This window comes from Tauraco erythrolophus, chromosome Z (genome assembly GCF_009769465.1).
Source record: "Tauraco erythrolophus isolate bTauEry1 chromosome Z, bTauEry1.pri, whole genome shotgun sequence".
Lineage (NCBI taxonomy): Eukaryota > Metazoa > Chordata > Aves > Musophagiformes > Musophagidae > Tauraco > Tauraco erythrolophus.
Window position 1 is genome coordinate 53,213,272 of NC_141496.1, and position 23,935 is coordinate 53,237,206.

The 23,935-nt window shown below is 38.1% G+C and overlaps 1 protein-coding gene across 9 annotated transcripts in view; it reads left to right on the forward strand.

Annotated features, from left to right (window-relative positions):
• DMXL1 (Dmx like 1) overlaps positions 1-23,935 on the forward strand; it is a 90,514-nt gene that overhangs the window by 25,372 nt on the left and 41,207 nt on the right. For 5 of the 9 annotated variants that reach the window (XM_086628869.1, XM_086628870.1, XM_086628873.1 and 2 more), the window contains 15 exons: positions 1,140-1,323; positions 3,403-3,571; positions 9,273-9,485; positions 10,177-10,430; positions 10,529-11,213; positions 11,743-11,864; positions 12,372-12,461; positions 12,775-12,865; positions 14,924-15,040; positions 16,329-16,553; positions 17,204-18,901; positions 19,472-19,582; positions 20,957-21,126; positions 22,317-22,414; positions 23,049-23,214. In XM_086628869.1, coding sequence (XP_086484995.1) covers positions 1,140-1,323; positions 3,403-3,571; positions 9,273-9,485; positions 10,177-10,430; positions 10,529-11,213; positions 11,743-11,864; positions 12,372-12,461; positions 12,775-12,865; positions 14,924-15,040; positions 16,329-16,553; positions 17,204-18,901; positions 19,472-19,582; positions 20,957-21,126; positions 22,317-22,414; positions 23,049-23,214 — 4,393 coding nt within the window. Of the gene's footprint in view, positions 1-1,139; positions 1,324-3,402; positions 3,572-9,272; positions 9,486-10,152; positions 10,431-10,528; positions 11,214-11,742; positions 11,865-12,371; positions 12,462-12,774; positions 12,866-14,923; positions 15,041-15,444; positions 15,460-16,319; positions 16,554-17,203; positions 18,902-19,471; positions 19,583-20,956; positions 21,127-22,316; positions 22,415-23,048; positions 23,215-23,935 lie in introns of all 9 variants that reach the window. The other 4 variants (XM_086628868.1, XM_086628871.1, XM_086628877.1 and 1 more) reach the window with 4 other exon arrangements.

A 23,935-nucleotide genomic window follows, 5' to 3' on the forward strand; every position in this document is an offset into this window, starting at 1 on the left:
CCACCCACTCACCAGCGCCCAGCCTGTCTTTGGCTGGTTATGCCAAAGAGAAATCCTGAAACCGCAATCCCAGAAGAGAGAGAGGGCTTCCCGGCCACCACTCATCTGTATACTGACTATGATGTTTCATGACACAGAATATCGTATTGACTCCCTCCCGCTTCACTGTGCACCTGCGCAGTAGCAAAGCATGGGAAGTTGGAAAGTCCTTGATTTTTCCTAACAACAACTGAAAAGCATCAATATGTTATCAACATTCTTATACCAAATCCCATACTAAATCCAAATAGCAGTGCTATTCGAGCTACTAAGAAGAAAATTAACTCTATCCCAGCCGCAATGAGGACAATACCTTTGTGTGTTTGAGCAAGTTTATGCTGTCCTTTATACCAGCCTTTTAGTAGAAGACTCTTCAGAAAGCCATTACTGTAGTCCTTATATCGGTTTGGGAAATCCACGTACTCCTTGATGCCTAAGGGAGTTTGCTGCTGGACAGTCCAGTCAGATGATCAATACAGTTTTTGAGTGTTGGCTAAAAATAAGTTGTGAACTTACATAAACTGGAAAGCTGATGATTTGCATAGTTTTTTTTCAGTGCCTAGTTTAAGTTAATTGGATTTTTTTGATATATATGTAACACAAATTGCATTTGGAAAAATAATAACTAAGAAGAGTTTGTAGTTTAAATTGGCTGTTGTATTCCTGGTAGTACCTTGATTTCTGTGTTTTGGATATATAATTTTCTGAGTGCTATATAGCAGTAAGATCTGGGGAATTGAGGACACATACCCAGAATATCATTAGTTCTTTATGTGAAAGACTTTATTAAAGAAAAACATAAATTTTGCTATTCTAGCTCTGACTTATTCTTGTAATTGAAATCCATGATTTGGTGTTGTGCAGTTGTGTAATGAAGTTTGAGGTAATTTATATTCAGATACTTGAATAGAAATGAAAGCCTTTCATACATTGTTTGTTTTCCTAAGAATGTATTGTTGAGTTTTTCTTTCTTTAGTGTCTTTAAGTTACTTGATGCAATTTCGAAAACTGATAATGGAAAACTATTTGGTATTGTTGCTTTATTTTGATGCTATGTGATAGTAAGCAGCTTCTTCACATGTTAAATTTTCCTTCATTAGTGGTGCTGTCTGCAATGTACTCCTGACTTGCTGTAAGGATAATGTTTGTCGTCTCTGGGCAGAGACTTTGTTACCCAATGACAGTCTGTTGTATGGTGGAGGACACAACAATTGGAGTGAAGGAGCCAACTTCACAAATAACTTCAAGAGAAGTACTTCAAGTAAAGTGCAAAATGCTTTAGAGGTAAGAAGTAAAATTGAACAGTGAGAATAAATGCATGTACACGCACCTAATTTTAGATAGGATTGTAACTAGTAACTCAAACATATATCATAAGCTGAAATCTTTTATATAATAGATGTGCATAAAATGTTGTAAAAGAGTAAATTTACTTGAAATCTTCCTTAGGAAGGCTAAGCTGGCAGCCGTCCTACTGAGCTTTCACATTAGAAGACACGCTGTCGCTATGTCACTACTGCCTATTTTGCTCTGATAAAAGCAAAGCACTGAAGCAAAGTGCTTTGCAGTGTTGAGCTGAAAGGACTAGAAACAGTATGGAGCACATACTGTATATAGGTTATGTGAAACCCCCTAATAATGCTGCCTTAAAATGTATGGTAGGGGCTTAATCTGAAGTTGTGGGATGTTCTCTCACTTCTGCAACTGGAAAAACAGTGATAATATGGAGGGGAGAAAGACTTGTTGCCTTGGTTGCCTTTCTGCTATAATCCTCAAGTAGAGCACACTGCTCATAATCTGTATCCGTAAGGCAAATGGTTCTTACTCGATACTGTTTTCTAACCAAGGGGAAGTGGATTGGATAGAAGGAAGAAATTTTTCACTCAGAGGATGGTGAGGCACTGGAACAGGTTGCCCAGAGAAGTTGTGTCTGCGCCATCCCTGGAAGTGTTCAAGGCCAGGTTGGATGAGGCTTTGGGCAACCTGGTGTAGTGGAAGGTTTCCCTGCCCATGGCAGAGGGGTTGAAACTAGATGATCTTTGAGGTCCCTTCCAACCCAAACCATTCTATGATTCTGTCATCAGTGGTCTTCTACAAAGCTGTGTAGATAGTATGTGGGTATTGTGCTCATCTTAATGGAGCGATGTATTTAGCACGATCATATTGCTTTCTTAGCACACGTGGCACAGATAAAAAATATGACAGGCTGAAAGGCACAACAAAGCAAAATAAAACATATTCAAAGAGGGGAGAGGAAAGGAAATCGGAGACAGTTCCGTGTTGCTGTTGAAAATAAGAGGTGACATTAGCATCAGAAATAACAATTACTTAAAAAAATGGGAGAAAGTTATTTTACATGAGCATGCTGTGGTAAGATACTGTGATATGTATATGCTGTGTGGTGATAGGACAAGGGGCAATGGATTTAAACTGAAAGAGGGCAGATTTAGGTTAGATATAAGAAAGAAATTCTTTACATTGAAGGTGGTGAGATACTGGAACAGGTTGCCTAGAGAAGTTGTAGATGCCCCATCCCTGGAGGTGTTCAAGGCCAGGTTGGATGAGGCTTTGGGCAACCTGGTGTAGTGGAGGATTTCCCTGCCCATGGCAGGGGGGTTGGAACTAGATGATCTTTGAGGTCCCTTCCGACCCTAACCATTCTGATTCTGTAAGATGTGAAAGATAGCAAGTGAAAAGGAATGCAGAGAGTGTAATATCATACTTAATACTAAGTTGTGTACCTTCTTGTACCTTTTGGTTCATATATAGATATCTACAGCACAGTGACCTTGAATTGTGCAGTATGTGGAGTAAGACTTTTTAATACTGGCATAGTCCATCTTAAAAATTGAATATTATTTTTCCCTTGGAAACATCTGACTATTTGCATAAAGAGGGGAAGACCGTAAAACTCACTGGGCCCTTATGACAGGAATGGACATGCTGTGGATCTGACTTTATCAGTACCGATCCAGATTTTCAGTCTCTTAATTGAGATTATTAAGATTGCTGCTTTTTTAGTTCAGAATCCAGAATAAGCCTGATACGCATTTATGAAATACAATAGTATTTTCTGTGTAAGTATAAAAACTGTTTGAACATTGTCTGTGTACCGAAATATGAAGCAGATAACAATGTCAAGGTACTGTATGGGCCTTCCTAAATTAATCTGAAGTCACTGGTATCTCTCTACTGCAGACACAGCCTGAGCAGTGTAATTTTTTGCAAGAAACTCCAGTGATGCTTTAAAGTAGCTTTTAAACTGAAAAATTTAATTTACTAGTATCTAGAAATCCACTTACAGATGAAATCTGCTTTTTCTTTTTGAAAGGAATTAAAAATGACACCTTATTCTTCATGCAGTTAAACCTGAGGCACTTCCGACGAGGAAGGAGGAGGTCGAGTGCAGTTGTAGCACATACTGGATATGCTCCACATCAGCAAGATCCCCACGAAGTTCACAGGAACATCCCTCCTCATGCAAATGCACTTTGTCACTTCCATATTGCCGCCAGTATCAATCCAGCCACAGGTAAGAAGTGTGGTAAATCCTTACTATAGGGTGAGCTACAATTTCTGTTAGGTCTGTGTTGTATGTGTAAGCTTAATTGGCTCATGTGCATTTGTACAGTATTTACATGATTATGCAAAATTGCTAGCATGTTGGTTTCATCTAATGCATGGAAGAACCTTCTTGCGCAGTAATGAAATGATTTGAATAAATTTCCTCTACAATAATCCTGTCTTTCATTTGTGGTTGTCCTTTAACTGCCATTCACAGTGGTCTGAGATACTAAGTAACCTGAGTTCCAAATTTACTGAAAATTGCATGTGATATTGGGAGTATGCTGATAAGTCAAGAATTTCCAAGCTTCTTAAGATGAATACCTGACACAAGTGACGGAAGTAATGACATATCGCTGTACTTCTCTCTGTGAACCAAGCAAAACACTCCTTCATCTGGTGTTCCATAGACTTTAATATTCTCTTGCACTGAAGCAATATGTTGATAAGCATTAAGGAAAATCCCCTGTAGTCACTAATATTTCTGTCTTCATAATCGTTTGTGTATGCTGAAAATGAAGTTCATGTCTGCTCACTGAAAAACTGAATTTTAAGAAAGGCCATTCAATGTTGCATTTCTAGTTTTACTGCTGTGATGTGATTTCCTGTGTCTGGATTTAATGAGCAAACATATTATGTAATCCTTTTCTTAGACTAGTAAAACTCTGTCTTATGAATAGGATTTTTAAAATATATTTTTGTTCCTGCTTACCCTTGTTTGAAAGGCCGATTTTTGACCTAAAGGCATTAATCATAGAATCATAGAATGGCATAGGCTGGAAGGGACCTCAGAGATCATCTAATCCGACCTCTCTGTCATGGGCAGGGACGTCTCTCAACTAGATCAGGCTACTCAAGGCTCCGTCCAACCTGGCCTTGAACACCTCCACAGAGGGGGCATCCATAACTTCTCTGGGCAATTTATTCCAAAGTCTTACCACCCTCGTACTGAAGAATTTCTTCCTAAGATCTAATCTAAATCTGTTCTCCTTCAACTTAAACCCATTTCCCCTTGTCCTATCAGTGGACACTCTTGTAAAAAGTCCCTCTGCAGCCTTCCTGTAGGTTCCCTTCAGGTATTGGAAGGCAGCTATTAGGTCCCCCCGAAGGCTGAACAATCTTTTCAAGGCTGAACAATCCCAGCTCCCGCAACCTGTCCTCATAGCAGAGGTGCTCCAGCCCCTGGATTATCTTTGTGGCCCTCCTCTGAACACACTCCAACAAATATATGTCTCTCTTATGGTGGGGACACCAGAACTGGACACAGTATTTGAGGTGGTGTCTCACAAGAGCAGAGTAGAGGGGCAGAATCACCTCTCTTGACCTGCTGACCACGCTTCTCTTGATACATCCCAGGATGTGGTTGGCCTTCTGGGCCGCATGACCGCACTGCTGGCTCATGTTGAGCTTCTCATCTATAAACACCCCCAAATCCTTCTCTTCAGGGCTGCTCTCATCCCACTCTGTGCTCAGTTTGTATTTGTGCCTAGGATTGGCCCGACCCAGCTGAAGGACCTTTCATTTTGACTTGTTGAAGCTCATGCAGTTTGCACTGGCCCAATTCTCAAGCCTATCAAGGTCCCTCTGGATGGCATCTCTTCCCTCAAGCGAGTCCACGGCACCACGCAACTTGGTGTCATCGGCAAACTTACCGGGGGTGAACTCAATGCCGTCATCCATGTCGCTGACAAAGATGTTGAACAGCACTGGACCCAGAACAGACCCCTGAGGGACACCGCTTGACAATGGTCTCCATGTAGACATTGTGCCATTGACCACAACTCTTTGAGTGCAACCATCCATCCAGTTCTTTATCCACCGAGTGGTCCATCGGTCAAATCCATGTCTCACCATTTTAGAGACAAGGATGTCATGTGGGACTAATGATTAGTTCGTGTTTGTAGCTTTACAGTCGTTGATATGATTGTAAAGACCTATTGGTTGCTGGGCTAAGCAATCTGTAAACACTTTCTCGTAAGATTAGAGTTAGTCTTCACCTTTTTTAGTATTGGTTCATGTTTCTTGTGACAGATATGATTACAATCAGATCCAGCCTACCAAAAGGAAACTTTTTGCATTTTTATGCTGTACCATCAATGCTATCCTATTTTCACAACAAATGTCTCCAGTCATTACATATTTTATTACGTAATGTCATAAAGGAAAATTTCTCCAAAGCTTCTTGGACATTTGTAGTTCTCTCTGGGTTTCTGCATCTTCAGATTGCGCAAGGAGCTAGCTAACCTTTTCACATGGCTAGCACATAATCTTTAACTATCTTTTTTATATCTACTCTTAATGTGCTTCTTGCCTTGTTTGTTTATATATAATAACTAAATAAACTTCAATTTCTCTTTTAATAGTCTTAGCAATATAAATGTTCCCAAGAACAAGCTCACAAAATGGGAATAATTTGGAAGAGAATGGTAAAATATTTTCCTAAGTGTCCAACAGTTGTCTTTGGCCATTTTAATCTTGTATTCCTTCTATGTTATCTGTATTAATATTATCTATCTTGATACTGTCTTTTGGATCACTTGGTCTTTAGCTCAGTAGATTGGAAAATAACGGGTTGTTCTTTAATGCAGAACCTCTGTTCAAAGTAACTTTCACATCTTAAATCTTAATTTGAAGAAATACCTGTTCTCCCTCACAATCAAGTCCTTAAGTACCTCAGTCTAACCACATTATCTAGGTAGTCCTTTTAGTTTGCCCTTTTGAAATTAAATTTTATCTGAAAACTTAATTGTATTTTCTTCATTTAATTTAAACCAAATCGGTTTATCATCTCTCACTTGAAAATTTGCCCTTACTACAACATTCAGAGTACTTGATAAGAACTAAGGCCATAGCAGCTTTATCTTTCATTCAGTTCACTTTTTGAAGAATAACGCTGTCATATGAAATAATAAATGTCTTTTTAATTTTTATTATATTTGCGTTCTGTTGTTAAGTTTTAAACTCATTTTCTTGTAGACCTTCTTTTGTTGCTAGAGTGTTATTTAAACTAGTATTCAGCCTTGGTGGAATTTAGTGAAAGGAATAAGCAGTGCTTGTTTGGACAGAATTATGTGTAGACAAATCCAGAAAAAGTTATTGAATGCAAAGACCTTAGAAGTGTTCTGGGAAGAGTGTGATTTATGAAGCAAATAGAAATTCACTAAGGATTTTGTCCAGGTCTGAGCATCAGTTAAAAGTTGGTAGTTTTGAGGTAGGAGAATGGGAAAAAAGTGGTTTCTTTAGCAATCTTTTGATATATATACTCAAAGTACATAGATTTATAATCTAATCTGGAAAGTGATCTTTACAGTTCACCTTCTTATTCACGTTTACTGTAGTTTCATCTTCCGAAGAGACATCAACAGAATTCTTTCCTCCAAGTTCTGTTTTTACCCGATGTATTATGATATTTTTGAGACCGGCATTAATTGGCCTTTTTAGGAAGACAGACTATATTTCTTAAATACTCTATGCTACTGTTGCCTCCCTCCCCTGCTGCATCCCCTCCCCACACAAAATTGCTGGTAGTCATGGTGGTCCTTTCTTCTCTCTGCTCTTGGTTACTGTTTTCTTAGGCTAGACTGGAGGGTAAGTAATTCAAAACCATCACTAGCTTTAGAAAGGAACAGAATGGGAGTAAAAAGTATTTTTTCTCCCAGGGCGTGGAATTTAAGTAATGCTGCATAAATAGGGAGGAGGAGATGAGAATATATATGGAGACTTCTAGGTGGGAATTAAATGCAGCTTGAGCTTTTAGCACGTTGCTATATGGCCCATTTGAGGAAATAACAGTAAACTACCCACCATCCGTGATTTAAATGATGTTACTCTGCAGCAGTCTGATACTTGCTTCTGTTAATTTACTTTGCGATTACTGCTTTGTTTTTCTGAGCCACCTAGGACACCAGGTAGCATCACAGGGTAATGTAAAATAGTAACAGAATCTATAGGAATCAGAAATCTGACTTTATGTGGTGGTGTTATGGAATCACTGGTACTGATTTTTCCTAGTGTAAGCCCCGTCATACGTGGTCCTGGATTACAGTGTGTACCTAGTACAGCTTTCATTGTGGACTAAATGTTGGGAAATTCTGCTTAAATTATTTGGTTCATACTGAGCTCTAGTAGCAAAAGACAAGGTAAATTATCTTGCTTGAACAATGTTACATCATGAAGATGTAACAGCACAGGACCATACTGTGATCCTAATGTGAGCATACCAAAGAGCCTCCCTGTGGAACATCTCTTACAGTAACAGTGTCATGGTTTAGGCCGATCTGGCGACTCAACTCCACACAGCCGCTCTCTCACTCCTTCCCCAGTGAAGTGGAGAGGAGAAAAATGTAATAAAAGGACTGAGGGTCAAGACAAGAACAGAGAAGGAGCACCCACCAACCATGGTCCCGGGCAGTACAGACTCAGTTTGGGAATAAAGCAAAACAATTTATTAACAGTTACTTGAAAGGATAGAGAGAAACAAAACCAGTTACTTGAGAGGATAAAAAGAAATAAAGCCAGATCTTAAAGCCCTTTCCTTTTTTTCTGGGCTCTACCTTCTCCCCGGCGCAGGGGGACAGGGAATGGGGGAGTGCAGGTCAGTTCATCCCATGTTGTTACTGCCGCTCCCTTCTTAAAGGAGGAGGAGTCCTTACACCCTTTTTCCCTTGCTCCAGTGGATCCCCTACTCACAAGGAAAAACCCACAGACTTCTCCAGAGTGAGTCCTACCCACAGGATGCAATCCTTTCCCATCGGATTGCTCCAGTGCGGGCTTTACCACAGTCTCGGATTCTTAGGGAGCTGCTGCCACTCGCTCCGACGTGGACTGTCACATGGACTTTAGGTGCATCTCTACCTTGTTGTGCATCCCATTCTCCATGACTGTCCTCACGCTCAGGCTTCTCTTCTCCAACGTGGCTTCTCCACGGGCTGTGAGTGGGTCTCTACTCCACTGAGTCTGTCCTGGCTATAGGGGGGCCGCTGCTGCCTCGCCACCGGTTGCAGGGGAAACTCAGCTCCGGCACACCTTGTCCCGTTCCATCTTCCCTGACCTGGTGTCTGTGTGGCCGTTTCTCTCAGATCGCAGTCCTCTCTGGGTGAACTCAGCCCAGCGGGCACCCCAGGAGCGGGGCACTCCCCAAGTTCCACAGGCGGCTCTGCCGTGACCATCTTCAGCAGGTGGTGCAGGCCCCGTGCGGGCAGCCGCCTGGCCGGGAGCCAGGGAGCGGGGGCAGCGCCCTGCGCCCTCCTCTCTTCACTGCCGGGCAAAGCACCTTTTCTGGTTCCTTCGTCCCGACTTAAATAGGGCAATTCGCAGAGGTGCTGATTGGCTCAACCCCGAGGGGGGATGAGAGTCCGATCTGGTGGCCAGATCCGGGTCTGACCCGGTTCCAAAACCAGGGAAGTCACAGGGAGCAAATCCCCTCTCCTGCCACCAGAACCCCTTTACATGAAACCATCACAAACAGTCGAGCAATTTAGTACTGAAAGTAGATGATGTTTATGAAATGGATGACAGGTGGCGATACGCTTAGTGTATTTATTTTTCGTGGCGATACGCGTAGTGTATTTATTTTTCGTGGTAAGCTTTCTGCTTAAAAATAATTTTTCTAAAATTAATTTTGTCTAAACTACTTGGTTTTCAAAAATTTCATCATCTTTTTCTGGTAGATATTCCTCTGCTACCTTCTATCACATCTCTGAGTCTTGGTGAAAATGAAGAAAAAAGTGGACCTTTTGTTGTGCACTGGCTAAACAATAAAGAACTTCATTTTACCTTATCCATGGAAGTATTTTTGCAACAACTTAAAAAGAGTTTTGAACATAATTCTCCTGAAACTGTCACTGAGGAATCTAATCAAATGGATGGCAGATCAGAAGAAGGTAAAAGTCTTATCATAGTACATTACTTACAAAGTAATTTGTAACATTCTTTCACGTGAAGTAAGAGGAGGGCACATTGACATGTAAGTATATAGACAGATTACAGTAACACTTCTATGCATTTCCTTTCCTTATGCTCTGGAAGTACCTAAGTGACTTTTAAAAATCTGTTTCTAGAAATTCTGAATTTGTTTATGGTTGTTCCAGAGATTTTGAGTTATTTATGCTGAAAACTGTATTACTTACTCAGGCTGACCTGGAGGCCTCTGTGTGAAAGTGTGTTCAATTTTAGCACATTTAAGGAAGTAGGTCCAACCTTAGAATTTATTTTTTTTTATTATTGATGTACACCTAAATGAAATAGCTTTCTTCTATGACATAATATGGACAATTAATTTAAATATATTATGTTTGGAAAAGACTGCTTCTGTTCTGGTTATGCATGCAAAAATTTCTATAAATGGGGAAAAATAAAAGCATTTCAATTTAAGGTGCAGTATAAAGTATTTTGGCTTTTTAGTCATTGACCGAGGTCCAGTAGAGGATTTTTGGTTAAATTTTTCATTATTTTAAATTTGTGCTTGTATGAGCGGTTTGTAAAAGGCTCAAAAGGTGCTCCAGTGCCTGAATAACACTGCTTACTAAACTTCTACTTTTGAATATAATATATATATGTCTATGTGTGTTCCAGAAGCTGATGAAAATGGAGATGAACAAAAAGGAAACCAAGAAAAGAAGGAACTGGGTGATGAGAAAACCGCTCTGAATTCGAGCCTTGTTCCTTTATCTTCTGCTATTATTGATCATGAAATTGAAGTACTACTTTCTGAATGGAGTAAAAATGCCGACATGCTATTCAGTATACATCCTATGGATGGTTCACTGCTGGTATGGCATGTGGACTGGCTAGATGAATACCAGCCTGGCATGTTTCGCCAGGTGCAGGTACTTTATTTTTTTCTGGATTATGCATTGTTACTCAGTGATAAATATGAGAAAAATAACTTGAATACTTAATTCTTCTCCCTTTCTTAAAATTCCAGGTGTCATTTGTCTCAAGAATTCCTGTTGCATTTCCGACGGGTGATGCAAACTCTCTTTGCAGAAGTATAGTGATGTATGCTTGTACCAAAAATGTTGACTTAGCTATTCAACAAGGCAAACATAAGCCTCCTGGCCTTACACGATCTTCATCTATGCTTATCTCTTCTGGACACAGTAAATCAACCAACAGTTTAAAACTAAGTATCTTCACGCCCAATGTTATGATGATTTCCAAACACGCAGATGGATCATTGAACCAGTGGCTAGTGAGTTTTGCGGAGGAATCTGCTTTTTCAACTGTGCTCAGTATTTCACATAAATCCCGATACTGTGGTCACCGTTTTCATCTTAATGACTTGGCTTGCCACTCAGTATTACCACTGCTGCTTACAACCTCACATCACAATGCTCTAATTTCACCGGATGTTGAGAATGCAAAACAGGCAAATGATTCTTTAAAGTCCCAGGAGTCACCAGTAAGACATCAGAGTAGAGCCAATGCAGATGTATCATCCCAGGATCCCAATGCGGTTTACAGTGAACTTATTCTTTGGAGAGTTGACCCTGTTGGGCCTTTGTCCTTTTCTGGTGGAGTTTCTGAACTTGCTCGGATCAATTCTCTCCATGTTTCAGCTTTTTCTAATGTTGCATGGCTACCCACACTTATACCCAGCTATTGCCTTGGTGAGTTTAGTTTCCTGATCTGTGAAGTGTTCTAGAATAAAAGAAATATTATCTAATGGTGTTATTAAATAGGTAATGTAGATGTACTTTAATGCATTGAAAAAAATGTTAAACATGGGTCCTTTGTTTTACAAATTTCTAAGCGGCTGATACTTGAAAATTCTTTATTCCTGTGTGAAGAATTGCTGTGTTCTTCTGCCTTGTTTTATATATTTGATATTTTAGGAACTGATGCAATAAAGTTCTTAGATGCTAGTGGATACTTCAGAGCATGTTGAACACTTAAAGGCAGAGGCAGATTTTGCTCTGGTTTGCAAATGGGATTCTTATTTCCTTTACTATACTTAGATTTGGATGCTGAGCGCAACATTAAACTTTGTAGTTCTTGCTTGCGAACATAAATAAATAAGGGAGAATTTTTCTTATGCAATATTGTTTTCTTTCATAACTTCAAAATCGCCTCTTAACAAAAAAAGAGAGCAAGTTGATGTTTGAATATTTGAGCACTTTGTACATTCTTATTTTTCAGGTGCATACTGCAATTCTCCAAGTGCCTGCTTTGTGGCTAGTGATGGACAGCATTTGAGATTATATCAAGCTGTAATAGATGCTAAGAAACTTTTGTGTGAGCTCTCCAATCCAGAAATTTCTGTAAGTGAAAAGTTGTGAAGATTTTGAAGATTGGAACTTCATTCGGTAGCACTAAACTAGTTGCTGAGTATTTCACATTGTAGCCATACTGCATTACATTTAATCTGAAACTTCGGATATTGAGGCAGGTCATGTTTGGTCAGGGAATACCTCTGAAACACTTGCACTGAAAGGAATAATAACAGAGCAGCAAACTGTGTGTGTGCGTTGTCCATCCTAAGGAAAAGTTGAGATGACAATGCAGCTTGGGGAAAGGACAATAAACTGCTGAACGTGAGGTGGTCCGGATGAGAGGTGCTAGTTCTTGCCACCTTTCAGCTATTGAAAACAACGTGGCTCTTAATAAAACTGGGAATGTTATGTGTGTACTTGGTGGATTGCAACCAGTCTGTATTTAATGCTTTAGTTAACATTTGCTTAGTGATGTTGCACCTACCTAGCAGACTGTGCCTCAGAAATGCACAAAGCTGAGTTAACAAGACCATCCTTCTAACTCTTTTTAAACAGAAATATGTTGGTGAAGTTTTTAACATCATAAGTCAGCAATCTACAGCTCGCCCAGGATGTATCATTGAACTGGATGCTATCACAGAGCTTGTAAGACCTTTTTCAGTACTCATTTTACACCATAGTTAGCTTGTTTAAAAAGTGTTAATAATAAGACTATACCTACAGCTCTCCATCAGGTAAAGATGAGGTGTTTAGAGACTGATTCTGACATATACTTGCTTTTGGTTTCATAGTACCTGTAAATGAAAAAAAAGTATTAGTAATGAAAGTGCATTTTCTTGAGAAATCTTCCATTGATGTGTATAACTTAACTATCAAGTTAAAAGCTCCCATGTTGGAGGGCAACCTTAAACAGTACACTTTATGATGTTCACTTGTGTGTGTGTTTTTGCTTTCTTAGCATGGCAGAAAAACGCAGTTATTCCATGTTTTTCAAGAAGACTTCATTTTAAATAACCAGGAGAAGGAAATACCTGATTTATCAGACTCTGGTAAAGAATTCTTTTTCGCAGACTGTCAAAAAGTATTATGTTTTTGATTCCACAGAGGAAAAAGGCCTTGTTACATAGCTGTTAGCATTTTAAGGTCAAATACCTTACGTTAAGATCTTTATATACCAAAGAAGAAAATCTAGTCTAATGAAACTTATGGCTGTTTTGCTTCCTTTAAGAGTGGTGCACAACTAAATATTGGATAAAGTAGCTTAAATTGTGAGATACCCGTCATGTACTGTATTAAACATTCCGTTGCTGATACTTTTCTTTTGCGAGTGGGAGAGAGTTTTAAATGTAAAGCCTGTACCCATAGGGTATGACATAGACAAGGCTTACTTGCATCCTTTCATGATGGGTGTTCATCCTTTACATCACCTGAATACTCTTCCTCAGGCCTTGTGTTGTATAATAAAAGACAGGCCAGACAAATTCCCGTAAACACAACTATAAAATACAATACTATGAGTAGTGTGTGAATTTGTATGTCTTAGGGCAGATCTGAATTGCTTTGGAGTAAATGATCAGTTTTCCTTGGTAGAGTGGGTCAGTGGTTGTTTTGTTCTGTTCCAGTGAAACAATGTGTGGAAAAAAGGGTCAGAGTAAAGTTTGTGATACCAAGTCGTCTGGAATAGGAAAGGGAATGCTGAATTAAAGGAAGGAAAGTTGTGGAGCAGTGTCAAAATGTTGTATAATAACTTGGTACACAAAATCTAGTTTTGTTAAGTGGGAGACACCTAGGAAAATAGTACCTGAACTGTATATGCATAGTGATCAATTCTGAATTAATTGTTTCTAGTTGAGAGAGAGATTTGGAGTAATGGAGGTAATACATGAAAATTTAAACCCAGCTCTCAGTAGCGGTCAAAAAATGCAAATGGGATGTTGAAAATTAGCAACAAAATAGAGATCAAAAAGAAGTATTACTCTACAGCATCAATTTGTTGTGTGTTTGCATCTTGAGTATGATATACAGAAAGGACTTCAAAAGAAATACGGAAGCTCTTTGATCTTAGAAAAGGGCAGCTGTGTGCATCTGTATGTGTTCTGAAGGTCTGTATGGATTGCTGCCATGTGAGAAATTGGGCTAAATGGACCCTTTGAAAAAATTAGAAGTGTATCATTTGCATACATTCTAATTTGAAAGTATTTGCTAGTACTTCAAAGCTCTTCAGTTTTAAAACCCCTCACTATTTCTTCTTTAATAAAGCATATAGCTATTTAGCTCATGTTGTTTTTAAAAAAAAGAACAAATTCACTTGCGTTTTTCCGTAGTAGCGGAAGCAACTCGGTGTCAAACCCACAGGGCAAATGTAGCTTATTCTTGATCATGTTTTATGTAGATACACACCTGGAGAAGGATCAGAGGAAGCATGGAAAAAAGGTCGCTAAACTAACTATTCCTTCCTGGCCCTAATGGGTTTGCTTTGGCGCTAAGGAAGCACAATGTCCGTGTACACCCTCCAGAAATGAGCTCCTACTGTCTTTTCTTGGGGTGAAACTGTAGCAAATAATTTCTTAGGGAGAAGCGTTGTACCTCTTGTGTGTTCCAGACTATGTAGTCAGTCTGGCTGGGCTGCGATGGATGAGCCTGTCCATTAGACCAGGCTGTGACTTTGCCAACTGTTGACATGACTTTTCTTCTTTAGATGTAACTTGTGTACTTTTTATTCATTGAAGGCCAATGCTCCGTCTAGCTCACTGTCTTGACTGTTGAAGCTGCCAATAACAGACAGCTGAGAGTCTGTAAGAGACAAGCATGTAAAAGACAGAGTTTCGAGCTGAGAGTACATTCTGGTACCCAGCAAATTCAGGCAAATATTTTGTCCTCTCTAAAAGAAAACATCGACAGTTCTTCATGTGGGGGCCTGTAATTGTAGTGGCTATTGCTTGCAATAAAATACTGAGAAAACTAATCAGCAGAGTTGCATGTAGTTGGACCACTGCGTTTCAGTATTAGTTCACAATAGCTTAATACGATTCTTTGCTAGGCAGCAAAATTTAGTTCTGCGTTCAGGTGACTAACCTCTAAGATCTTCCTGTTCTAAATTTCATCAGGAAACCAGCAGAACGGATTCTCTGAAAAATTCTACTTAATAGTAATTGAGTATACTCAAAACCGTTCATTACTACATATGTGGCATTTGCATTTGAAGTCAATTCCTGTCTCAGTAGGTAAGCCCTTTTCCTTCTATCTTTCTGTTTTAAAAAAGGAGTCACTATCTCATGAATACTTAATGCTCTTCAGCGTATTTTAAGTTGTATTTCATCTTTTTGAAAAGAATCTGCAATTCTTCTATTACAAGCTTTCATCACAATGCATTCTTTCTTAATTACTTCTTGAAGTTCAGAATGCTGAAGCTTTTGAGTTCAGCCTGAGCCTAAAGTTTGATATTTTTTATACATTCTAAGGGCAAATACATTTTTCTGGTTTTAATACAGCCTAACAGTTCAGGTGTTTTGCTTCTCAGAAGTTTTTGTTCTGCAGTTTTTGAGTTTACACATAAAGTTTAAACTGGACCGTAGTCTCAATCTCCTAAGTACCAGAGATACAATTACAATTATGAACAATTTTGAAGTTCTGAAGTCTGCTGGTTCTCTTTCAGACTACTAAACTACCACAAAAACTATAAAACTTTTTAAGTAAGCTAAGATATACTTCAGTAGTTTTCTGCTAACATTTAAACATTTTAAGAATACATAAATCTGGCGTTCACTAAATACCAGAGGAATCTGTTATAATGCATGTTTCCATCATTTAAATGAAATTGGTATTTGTCTTACTGTTGCTTTCAAAGGCAGAATTTCTTCATTTTAAATATTAGTTTATAAGTTGGAGAGAAGACTAAAGATCCAAACTTTCTGATCTACTTATATGATGCCTCATTACTGGTAGGGCTTTTCAACCAACCTATTGCAACCTATCATGTTGCAAATCAATCAAATTCATACTTGAACTGTTGAGTTTTATTATTAAAAAAAAAGTAACGAAGAGTTTGTATCGTATAATGCATGAGATCCTACATTTTAAGCGGATATTAACAAAACTTTTCTGAAAAATACCTTTCTCAATTTGTAAGATAAGACCTGGAGGTCTTCATTTAATTTTCCCTAGCTGCAGATATTTTCTGCTTTGTGAAGTGTTAATGTCCATGGATAAACACATGCATACCTCTTTCATCTGCAGTTTTGATGTTTCTGGTTACAGTTTGATTGTTTTAAGTCTGAAGAGTTTATTTAAAGCTATAACTTCTCAGCAGTTCTAGAATATCAGAAATATTTAATCTGAGGTCTGCTAGCATTTGTCTTTGAATCTGAATGTGAAAACGCATTTTATTGAAATAAAAGTAAAATTTTAAGTCATGTTTTATCTGTCTTTTTGGAATTTTAAGGTGAGTGAAATTACTTCTTAGGTTAAAAGAAATAATTTACTTTTTTAAATTAACAATGCAAACTTTTTTAGATGAAAAGATAGATTCAAATACACCTGAAGCAACAACACAGACAGAAGAATTGTATTCTTCACCCGATCCAGAGAAGATCCAATCACCTTTCACTCAAAAGTATCAGGCCTGTAGAGCAAACCTTCAGAGCACCAGCTGGCTTACTCTGTCTTCCAAAATGGTGTATAGTCAAGAGTTGAATTTGCCAGAAGGAGTAGAGATAATAAGTGTGAAGCCATCAGCAGGTTTGTAATCTTTTTTTACAGGATTACATAAGGCATCTTTGCCTTTCTGACTCTGGTCTTAAAATAGAAACAAAGTAAGTTTGGTATTTGTTGTTAAAATACCTGTAGATGGATCCAAAAGGATTGTTAAAACTTGCTCCCCTGACTTTATAGTCTATCCTGGAACTAAAATAAAAAGCTTTATTTTAGTATAAGGTATTATATTTAAGGAACTCTAGATCATTGCAATAAAAGGAATTATAGAAATGCAGATTTGGTTTTGCAGTCATTCATGAAATTTTATGTAAGATCTATACTTAAATTTTAAGGCTTGCATCAGTACTCATTCCAAAAATATTTTATAAAGATTTTTAGATTTCTGAATGGGAAATGATTGTTTGATGGGAGAGATGATAAATATTAATATTCAGGTTTAAACAGTATAATTCGACTCTTCTCTAGAGCATGAAATGGAAGCAAAGGGTAAAATGGTTTCATAGTATTTTTGTCCTGTCTCCTTTGTGAGGCCCTGCAGACAGCCCTTGTTGTGAGGAAGAGCTAGTATTTTTCAAATTCAGAAAAATAAAATAATAACTGAATAAAAACGTCTTTACTTTTTCAGTTGCTTTTTAGTATTTTTCCCAGTAAAAGTGTATTTTATTTAATTTTAGGACATCTGAGTTCTTCTTCCATATATCCTGTTTGTCGTGCACCGTATCTGCTGGCTACTTCATGTTCTGATGGAAAAGTTCGATTCTGGAGATGCAGAGTTACGACTGAATCGTCAGCTTCTTCCATGCCAGAGTATAGTGCACATAGTGATGTTACATATGTGTGGGAAGAATGGCCATTATTGATTGAGGATGGACTTCTTAGTAGTAGTGCTATTAATGTTCCAGGAAGGCCAACTGAAGTTAGCTGTGCACACACAAACAGATTAGCAGTAGCGTACAAGCAGGTAACATCTAAAAATAGTAATCTTTCTCATGATTTTGTGATGCATGTTAGTATTTTTGAATGCGAATCTACAGGAGGTTCTTCTTGGATTCTAGAACAGACTCTTCATTTAGACGAGATAGGCACCATGTTAGGCTCTGGTGTTAGTATTGATAGTAACTTAGTGGCATATAACCGACAAGACTCTTCTCTGTCTCATGGTGGGAATACTATGCCCAGCACTAAGCACTTGGTACACTTAGATTGGATGTCTAGGGAAGATGGTTCACATATTCTAACAGTGGGAATTGGATCAAGACTTTATATGTTTGGTCAACTGTCTGGGAAAATGCAAGAACAAAATGGTAAGGAGATTGTAACCATCTCCCATAGTGGCAGTTCAAAGGCTACAGCCATTTCTAGGTTTGTCCTGCTGCGTTGTGTTGACTTGGTTTCATCTGTAGAAGGATCACCTCCTTTTCCAGTCTCCTTGTCTTGGGTGCGTGATGGCATTCTTGTAGTTGGAATGGATTGTGAAATGCATGTTTATTCCCAGTGGCAATCTCCTTCCAAGCAGGAACTAGTTAGTACAGATTCCTACAGTGGAAGTGCACCATGTATGACTAGCTTAATGAGACAAAGCCAGTCAGCTGCCTCAGGTCTGCATCCACCAAAGCGAACCGTGACCAGATCTATGACCAGCCTTGCACAGAAACTTAGTGGAAAAAGATCTGCCTGTGATCTGTCTATGGAAATGGAAGATTCTGGTCTTTTTGAAGCAGCTCATACGTTGTCTCCCACTTTACCTCAATATCATCCATATCAACTGTTGGAACTCATGGATCTTGGTAAAGTACGTAGAGCAAAAGCCATTCTGTCCCATCTGGTAAAGTGCATTGCTGGAGAAGTTGTTGCTATAAATGAATCTGAACCTAATCATGATAAGAGGCTCAGATCTTTGTCTATCAGTGCTAGTGGAAGTACTGCAAGGGATCCCAAAACATTCAGCAAAACTGAGACTACGGACTATATTGAAATAGACTCTGTTCCACCATTGCCTTTGTATGCTCTGCTTGCTGCAGATGACGATTCATCTTATTCCTGTTCAGAGAAGTCTAATAATCAAAATAGTCAAAATAAAAAAGATACGCCCAATGACAATTATGAAGATCTCTTTCAAAATACTGTTATAAGTACAGATGAACTTGTAACATTTGATGCAGATGAAGACAGTTCGAAACCAAAAGTCATCGATCTTTCTCAGTATAGCCCAACTTACTTTGGACCGGAGCATGCTCAAGTTCTTTCTCGTCACTTGCTTCATTCAAGCTTGCCAGGTCTGACTAGGATGGAGCAGATGTCATTGATGGCCTTGGCAGATACAATTGCTACTACCAGTACTGACATTGGAGAAAGCAGAGACAGAAATCAGGGTAAGCTGACTCTTCCAAGTGAAGCGTACTACTGTGCTTCACAACTTTTTTGGGGGAGTTTTTTCCTATTTTGGAATATGTTGGTGGCTTATGAAAGCATGTCATAGTTTTGCTTCGTAGTACAGCCTTTATTATTTACTGTGTCGTCACAGTATTTGCTGTTAAAGTTTGAGACTTCAGACTTTTGTAAAATCAAATTTTGTATTGCTAGCTGTTAGTGCTAGTGTTAGTCCATGGGTGCACATACTGTAATTGTTTCTAATTCAGTTTTGAAGGGCCAGCTTTCTTAATGGTCAATGTTTGTTGCATTATGTAGAGAAAATTGGGAAATAAGTTTTCATAGTAACACTTTCTATTGGTTGCATTAAAACCAAATAACTTCAAAACCTTTTATATTTGAAATTTTCCTCTTTCTCTTTCCTCGAAGGGAAAAAGTATAAATAAAACTATTATGTTTACAAATTTAAGGCGTTCGTAGTCACAGAATTGTAAAGTATTTCTTCTGTCAAGACACTCAATAGCTACTTTTAGTAGTTTCTCTAAAGTGTATATAAAAATATTTAATTCCAGGTGGAGAAACTCTTGACGAGTGTGGCTTAAAGTTTTTATTGGCTGTTCGGCTTCACACATTTCTAACAACTTCACTTCCTCCTGTATATCGAGCTCAACTGCTTCACCAAGGTACCTGATGCGTTTTATTAGATGAGGAGAATCTTAGTGACGTAGCTATACATATGATTGCTCTGCTGTTGACATGCCTCTGCAGAATCAATGAGTTATTTGTTATTGTTTTTTATTAATATTGTTAGAGATGAATATATGCTAGAGCAGAAAATCTCTGGTTTGGTTTAGATAAAGGTCTTGGAACTGAAGGGATTTTTTTCCTAGAATGTTTTTAGGTGGGTTTTTTTTTATTTCCCTAAAAGAACTGGCTTTTCTGAACCAGTAGCATGTTGTTCCAATAACCTTCTGCAAGAATAATTTAGTAGAAAATAGAGTACGTATTTAGTTAGTTTTTTAATGCATATTTGAAAAAAAAAATTCTTACAGTCTACTCAGACTTGTAATGTTTTTTTCATACGCTTACTGTAATTATCCAGTGAACTATTTCAAATAGTTTTCTTTGCTATAGTTTTAAGTAGTTCCAACCTGATACTACAAACAGCTGAATGAGAGAGATTTGATTAGGCCTAATCAAATCTAAAGAATTGGCTGTGATTGCTTCTTTGCTCTTTTGTTAGTCATCATGACAGCTGATGGCATTTCCAGTCACATGGCTTGTCACCCCTCAGCTATATTTCAGATTGAAATTTGCTAGGACTGCTACAACAGACTACTGCTGAGTTAACTCGCTGATGGAATATGTTTCAGTTGAGATACTTTTGCTTCTGCTGAACTCAGAAACTGCTGAGAGTAAGAAGTGCCTCCGTGGCATCTGCAGAGGTGCAGTTGAATGTGCCGCTGTGTAAAGATGTATCTCCTGGCCCTCACTAGAATTGCAATTATCCGTAGCTGGCTATGCTTCTGCTTAGTAATTGCGGTGGTCTTCATGTGGTTTTTTTTTTCTTCCAGTTTTCTTTTCTGTCTGTCCTTAAACCTGTTTTCTGCTGTCATTATCTGAAACTTTGCATTTTCTAATCCAAGTCAAACTAGTGAACCTACCTTTCAAAACTTTGAAAAGTTTAATCAGTATGTTGCGCTTTGTATCATGGTTAACCTTAATGTCACCCACTATAAGTATATTTTGATCTTCAGTCAGTAACTCTGTTCTTTGCAAACTTACATAAAGAGTTTACAGGTAAAAAAATGTTTTTGTCTGTATGAGCTTTCTTTAATATTTGGTATCCAGTGCTTACAAATATTCTTAAACTTCTGTTGCCTCATCAGCAATGCACTTAGAAATAAAAAATAAACAATTCTACCTTCTTCACTTCTCCCTTCTTCCCCCTCCTCCCCCGATTTCAGATTCTGGATTATTTTATTAATGAATCCCCTTTCTTTTTTTTTCCTTTTTTTTTTTTTTTTTTTCCTTTTTCCCAATGGCTTATTATCTAGGCTTATCTACGAGTCATTTTGCCTGGGCCTTTCATTCAGTAGCGGAAGAAGAACTACTGAGCATGCTCCCAGCAGTGCAAAAAGGAGATCCAACATGGCCAGAACTCAGAGCTATGGGTATAGGATGGTGGGTTCGAAACATCCATAGCCTGCGGAAGTGCATAGAAAAGGTAAACACAGCATTCTGAAACAAAATTATAAAACTTTTTTCAAACAGCTGTTATCTGGTGTTTACCTTCTATTTACGTGGGTTTAATTTTAGATATGTTCAGCATTTCTGAATGTTTCATGCTGTGGGGTTTTTTGTACATATAGTTTATTGTATGAAAATGAACTTTTGTATTTAACTATTTTTAATACTTTAGGTTTCAAATTCCAGTGTGAAGTACATTTGTGGCTTTTAGATATTCCGTTTTCAAGTGGCGGTGTACAGTGCTTATCGTGGATGCTCAAGATGCAGATTAAGCATATAGTTGTTTTTACGACAAAATTAGGTAACAAGCTACAGAAAAAGGTAGCTCCTTAGAAACCTATCACAAGTGGGGTCACAAGATATTTTATGTCAGTCTTGCAAATTAATACATTTCCATAATACCAAAATCTTCTATTGTTTTGTTTTGGCTTGGTGCGGTTTTGTTGTTTGTTTTTTTAAAATATGTATTTTAATCATCACAGATGTGGTGATAAGCCTAACCTTATTATCACTTGTTTTAAGCTCTTGGAAAAGCCAAGTGTGTTGAGCTAGAAAATGACATGCACAAGATACTTTGACTACAAAGCACAAAGTGGTAAAATGCGTGTCTCTACTTTTCCTTTTCAATCTTCAGCATTTGATCATCATTTTACGAAACTTACCTGCCTTGCATTTAAAAAATTCCAAGTATTCTGGGCCTGCATTTAAGGTTACCTTACATGGGTCTTGGACTATTCTTGCTGCCACTTACCCATTTTTCCTTTCCAACCTCCAAAAGTAATCTCTTGTAAACAACTCTTCTCCTGTTGCAACTGGTCCCAGCCTGTTCTTCAAGATGCCATCTGTCCTTTGATTAGCAGAGCAACTAATAAATTAATTTTGTTACAGTTTCAGGAACTGGTTTCAGATGTAGGCATTCCCATTTGATCTGCCAAAAGGCTTCTAGAACCAGAAAAGCATTTGCTAAATGATATCAAACGAAGACAAGGAGTTGAAGTTGTGGTATCTTCACTCATTCTTAAGTCAGACCTGTAGTGAGAGGAGGGATCCTGTATTACAGAGAACTTCCGAGTACTGTGGGGCATGGAGTACCAGAAGCAACAGGAATCCCATTTAAGAGTAATTTAAATTTTGGTTGGTTTTTTTTCTGTTGAACTGTCTTCACAGGTGGCTAAAGCAGCCTTTCAGCGAAACAATGATCCACTTGACGCAGCCATTTTTTACCTTGCAATGAAAAAGAAGGCTGTGATCTGGGGATTATACAGGTAGGAGACATGCAAGCTCTTACATGGAGTTTCATACTCTGGTGTAGTTTTTGGGAAAAATGTTGAATGTGATGGTAGTTAAAAAGAAGCATTAACATTACCATTTGAAAGCTGAGATTCAATATCTTAGTCGCTTAGTTGCTGTTTCTGAAGGTAGATGCTTCAAGTTTTAGTCTCAAATCTATTGTAATTTCAATCGGTGCTTAATTCTTTTGAGGACTACCTGTGTCGTGTGTGGAATGATGTGGCTGTCTTTTAGAAAAGTGTTTGTTGGTCTAAATTTTATCTTAAGGTCAGAGGACTGAATTAAGTCTGGTTTTCAAACTGGTGTTTCATTATATAATGCTCAACATTGCAAACTTTTTAAAAAGTAATTTGCATTGTCGATCTGAAGAGCACACTTGAGAGAAATGAGCTTTTCTGTATTTGTATCAGGTTAACTCAAAATATAATTAATATTTGTGTTTACTAAACTTTTTGTTAATTTTAAATATGAAGCTTTCCATGTGCCCGGTATGATGGCAGCCTCTGTATTTCCTAATGAAAAGGTCTGTGTAAAATTCTGAAGAAATGAAGAGCCATAATGCATCTAGTAAAATACATAATATTTTTATCAATTATGTTCAACATGCAGGTCCCAAAAAGATACTAAAATGACACAGTTTTTTGGAAACAACTTTACTGAGGACAGATGGCGTAAAGCGGCATTAAAGAATGCTTTTTCTTTGCTTGGCAAACAGCGTTTTGAACATTCTGCAGCATTTTTCTTGTTGGCAGGACACTTAAAAGATGCAGTGGAGGTAATAAAATAAAGAACTATTTTTTTATGTTTAAGACTGTTACATTGTCCCAAACTAAAAAATATATTGCACGTGACTTGCATTTTGCAGTAGTACAACCCCTGAAGATTCTGGTTTGTTTGTGCTCTTCCCCGCCCCCGCTCCCACTCCCCCATGAATGACAAATAAAAATCTTTGATCTTTAAATATTGATTCTGTTTTAGCTCTCATATTAGTGATACTAAAAAGTCCCATGGCGAATTTCTCCATGATAATAATAAGAAGCGCCTACCGTTAACCTGCTTTCAGATTGTCGGACCAGTCGTGTATGAAGACAACATAGCTTTCATTAGAAAGTTCCAGATCTGAAAATGAATGCTAAAAAGCAGTGATGTGGGTTGGCTCCTAGAATCCCTTCATTAAAAAAATTATTTCCTGGGTCTGTTTGAATTCAAAAGTGGGAGGAAATTCATCTCTCTGATAATGAAAGATTTGTTCTGTAAAGCTTCAGAACCAAAACATCCCGCTTCAGGAGGTGGCACGTGCACACTGATGATGATGATTTATTGAAGCCAATTGATTTCAAAGATCTATTGTCATGTTAGACTTAAACAGAAGAAATTGGAAATCAGATCTTGTATATAATAGTTGACCACAGCTATTCTGCATAGTTCCTGCTAATTTTTTAAGGAATTGATAGACCTATGTATCTCAATCTGAACAGACTCGTGTCACTTCCTGT